This window comes from Theobroma cacao, chromosome 2 (genome assembly GCF_000208745.1).
Source record: "Theobroma cacao cultivar B97-61/B2 chromosome 2, Criollo_cocoa_genome_V2, whole genome shotgun sequence".
Classification (NCBI taxonomy): Eukaryota; Viridiplantae; Streptophyta; class Magnoliopsida; order Malvales; family Malvaceae; genus Theobroma; species Theobroma cacao.
The window spans coordinates 11,010,364-11,013,105 of NC_030851.1; the positions used below are offsets into that span (position 1 = coordinate 11,010,364).

General features: G+C 37.3%; 1 protein-coding gene across 1 annotated transcript; it reads left to right on the plus strand.

Annotated features, from left to right (window-relative positions):
• LOC18608721 lies at positions 669-1,995 on the plus strand. The gene is made up of 2 exons (XM_007043548.2): positions 669-982; positions 1,073-1,995. The coding sequence occupies exons 1-2, from the start codon at positions 764-766 to the stop codon at positions 1,721-1,723; spliced, it is 870 nt and encodes a 289-aa protein (XP_007043610.1). The 5' UTR covers positions 669-763; the 3' UTR covers positions 1,724-1,995.

The window sequence follows — 2,742 nt, forward strand, 5'->3', positions numbered from 1 at the left end:
AAAAAAATTACTTATTAATGTAACAGAGCATCTGAAACAGTAAAATAAAAATTAAATAAATCAAGAAATAAGTCAAAATTAGCCATACTTGGGGGGACATTTACTTCCAAGGCAAACCAACGGAGCAAAACCCTAAATTGGAATATTCATCTTTCATTATTCTTACATTCTATAAGAACCTACTGGGGCTGCTGGAATATCCGGACAAGCAGTATGGTTGCCGCTCAAATTGGATAAGCTTTCCCATCAACATCCCAAGACAATGCCACGTGACTTCCTGATACGTTATTCCACGTGGCAATTTCTAGCTATCTCTTCATTTCCATCTGCTACGATTAGGATAGCGCAACAACACTTGACACCCCTAATCATTATTAGGAAACAGTAATCAGTTTGAAATTAAAATAATCAAATTAAACATAAAGCTAATAATAGTATATTTCCCAAGCATATCCACACTGCATCTCCTGGTCTTGAATTATTGGTTACTCTGACGTGGATCGCAGCTGTCTAATCCTCAATCCACTGAAAAGACTTACTCATAACCCAGTTATCACTTGCCGCGTAAGCGATGGTCCCTCTTCCCTGTCCGCGGCGGTTCGTCCGTCCACCTGGGACAACTCAGTCCCACGTAGGACCCAGCACCTTTGCTACTTGCTATAAAATTGGTGACAATTTTCGTCGTTGGGAACAAAAACTAAGAGCACACAATTTGCAAATTCCCTAACAAAGGAAACCAACAAAAATTCCCGTGGCCGGAGAAATGGAAAAGTTCCCGGTGACACGACAGAATTCCGAGGAAATCGACAAGTTCCTCGACGGAGCGGCGAGTTTTGCCGACATGATGTTTGGGTTCTTGGACGGAAGCAATGAGTCAGAGGAAAATTTTCTTGACCTTGATGAAGATGCTAATGACGATAAGGATCTTAGCCAGGTTGAACAGAACAAGATTTTCTGGGAAGCCCAAGAACAGCTTCTTCAGGTAAATTTTTGTCCAATATCTAAACATGACAAACATATTGGAGAATTTAAGAATGGGTGATTAAAATTTTCGTGATTAATGTTCGTGTAGGCAACATTGTACCGAACTACTTCTCTGGAATCAAGAATTCGACAAGCTACAAAAGAGGCATTGAGGGAATTAGATGTGATGGGAGTGCAATGCGCTTGTCGGAGACCGGTGGCCGGAGGTTGCCGGAACTGCTTGCAAAGAGAACTCTCGATTTGTCTTCAAAACGTTGGTTTCAATTGTTACATATGCAGGTCCAAGTGGCGGAGCTCCCCTGAAATTCCCTCAGGGGAGCACACGTACTTAGAGGTGTTGGACAAATCAAACCCCAAAAAGGGAGAGGTAAGGGTCGTCATCGAGTTGAACTTCCGAGCTGAATTCGAAATGGCAAGGGCCAATGAAGATTACAACAAGTTAATCGCCCGGCTTCCAGAACTATTGGTTGGTAAAGCAGAGAGGCTAAAAGCATTGATCAAGATTCTATGCACTGCAGCCAAAAAATGCATGAAAGAGAAAAAAATGCACTTGGCCCCATGGAGAAAGCATAAGTACATGCAAGCTAAGTGGTTAGGAACATTCGAGAGAACCACGCCGGCACCTTTGCCGGTGGGATATTCGGACCGGCCACAGAAGCCCAAGGCTTCCATGCTAACCTTTGATCTGCTGGAGAATTTGCCTGCCTTGCATTGCACTGCCGTGGAAGTTGTGTGGTGATGATAGAGAGACATAATTTTGTTGGCGGAAATAAAAAATTAAGTTTTGATTGCCTCATAAATATTGATAGTAAAGTATATAAATTCTTACTATGAGCTTTCCAGAATCGCCGAGGCTTGCTAGAACTTGTGATAGAGAATGACGAGAAGAATTTTACTTGTTTCAGGCTTTACGAGTTTTCTACTTAGAGGATAATGTTAATCACGAAAGTGTCTGTAAATACATCAGTTGTTAATCATTGTATTCAATATTATTCTGGTACTTACTAAGAATTGAAGCTCAAAGTCATCGATAATTTCTAGTATTAATATGCTAAAATAAGAACCTTTATTAATTATATATCAAGCACGCTGTTTAAGTGCACTGGATTCCATCGCCAGATTTTAAAAAAAGAAAATACTTTTTTCCCGGTTCAAAGATGCATAACTGCATTTATGTAAGTCCACAGTATGATCTTCTTCCTTCTCTTGCTTGGTTAGTTAGTCATGGTCCTCATGAAACTCTGCTCTGTAATTAAATTCATGACAGAGCTGGTGCAGTTATTGTGTTTCATTAATTACTACATATCAAATATAAATACAAGAAAAAAATTGATGTTAGCGAATAATAGTATAAAGAAATTAATGTTCAAGAAACAAAGCAGCTTCTATCATGTTTCTTTTAATATGTTTTCTCTCCTATGAACATGTTTATTTTAATAGTTCAAGAGGCATAATACTAAAAAAAAACTCTTAAACTATTTTAAAAAAATTCAAATAAGCTATTATTCTTTTATTACATGAGTTTGTATTTTTATTTAGAGCCAAATAAATATTTATGATAATGATTGATTAATTATTTTTAATTAAATTGTCACTTATCATTTTATGTCAACATGATATATTAACATATCATAAGAGATGATAATATGGTATATTGATATAACATGATGACATGATAATGTGACATTTTTACTTTTCATGTTAACATCACATCAGCGTCACATGAACATAAAATTATAAATGATATTTTGATTAATG

Bases quoted from the DNA above. Each gene is read 5' to 3' on its own strand.
- LOC18608721 (XM_007043548.2), top strand. From the start codon at position 764: ATGGAAAAGTTCCCGGTGACACGACAGAATTCCGAGGAAATCGACAAG. The intron at 983-1,072 runs GTAAATTTTTGT...ATGTTCGTGTAG, and splicing joins CCCAAGAACAGCTTCTTCAG to GCAACATTGTACCGAACTAC.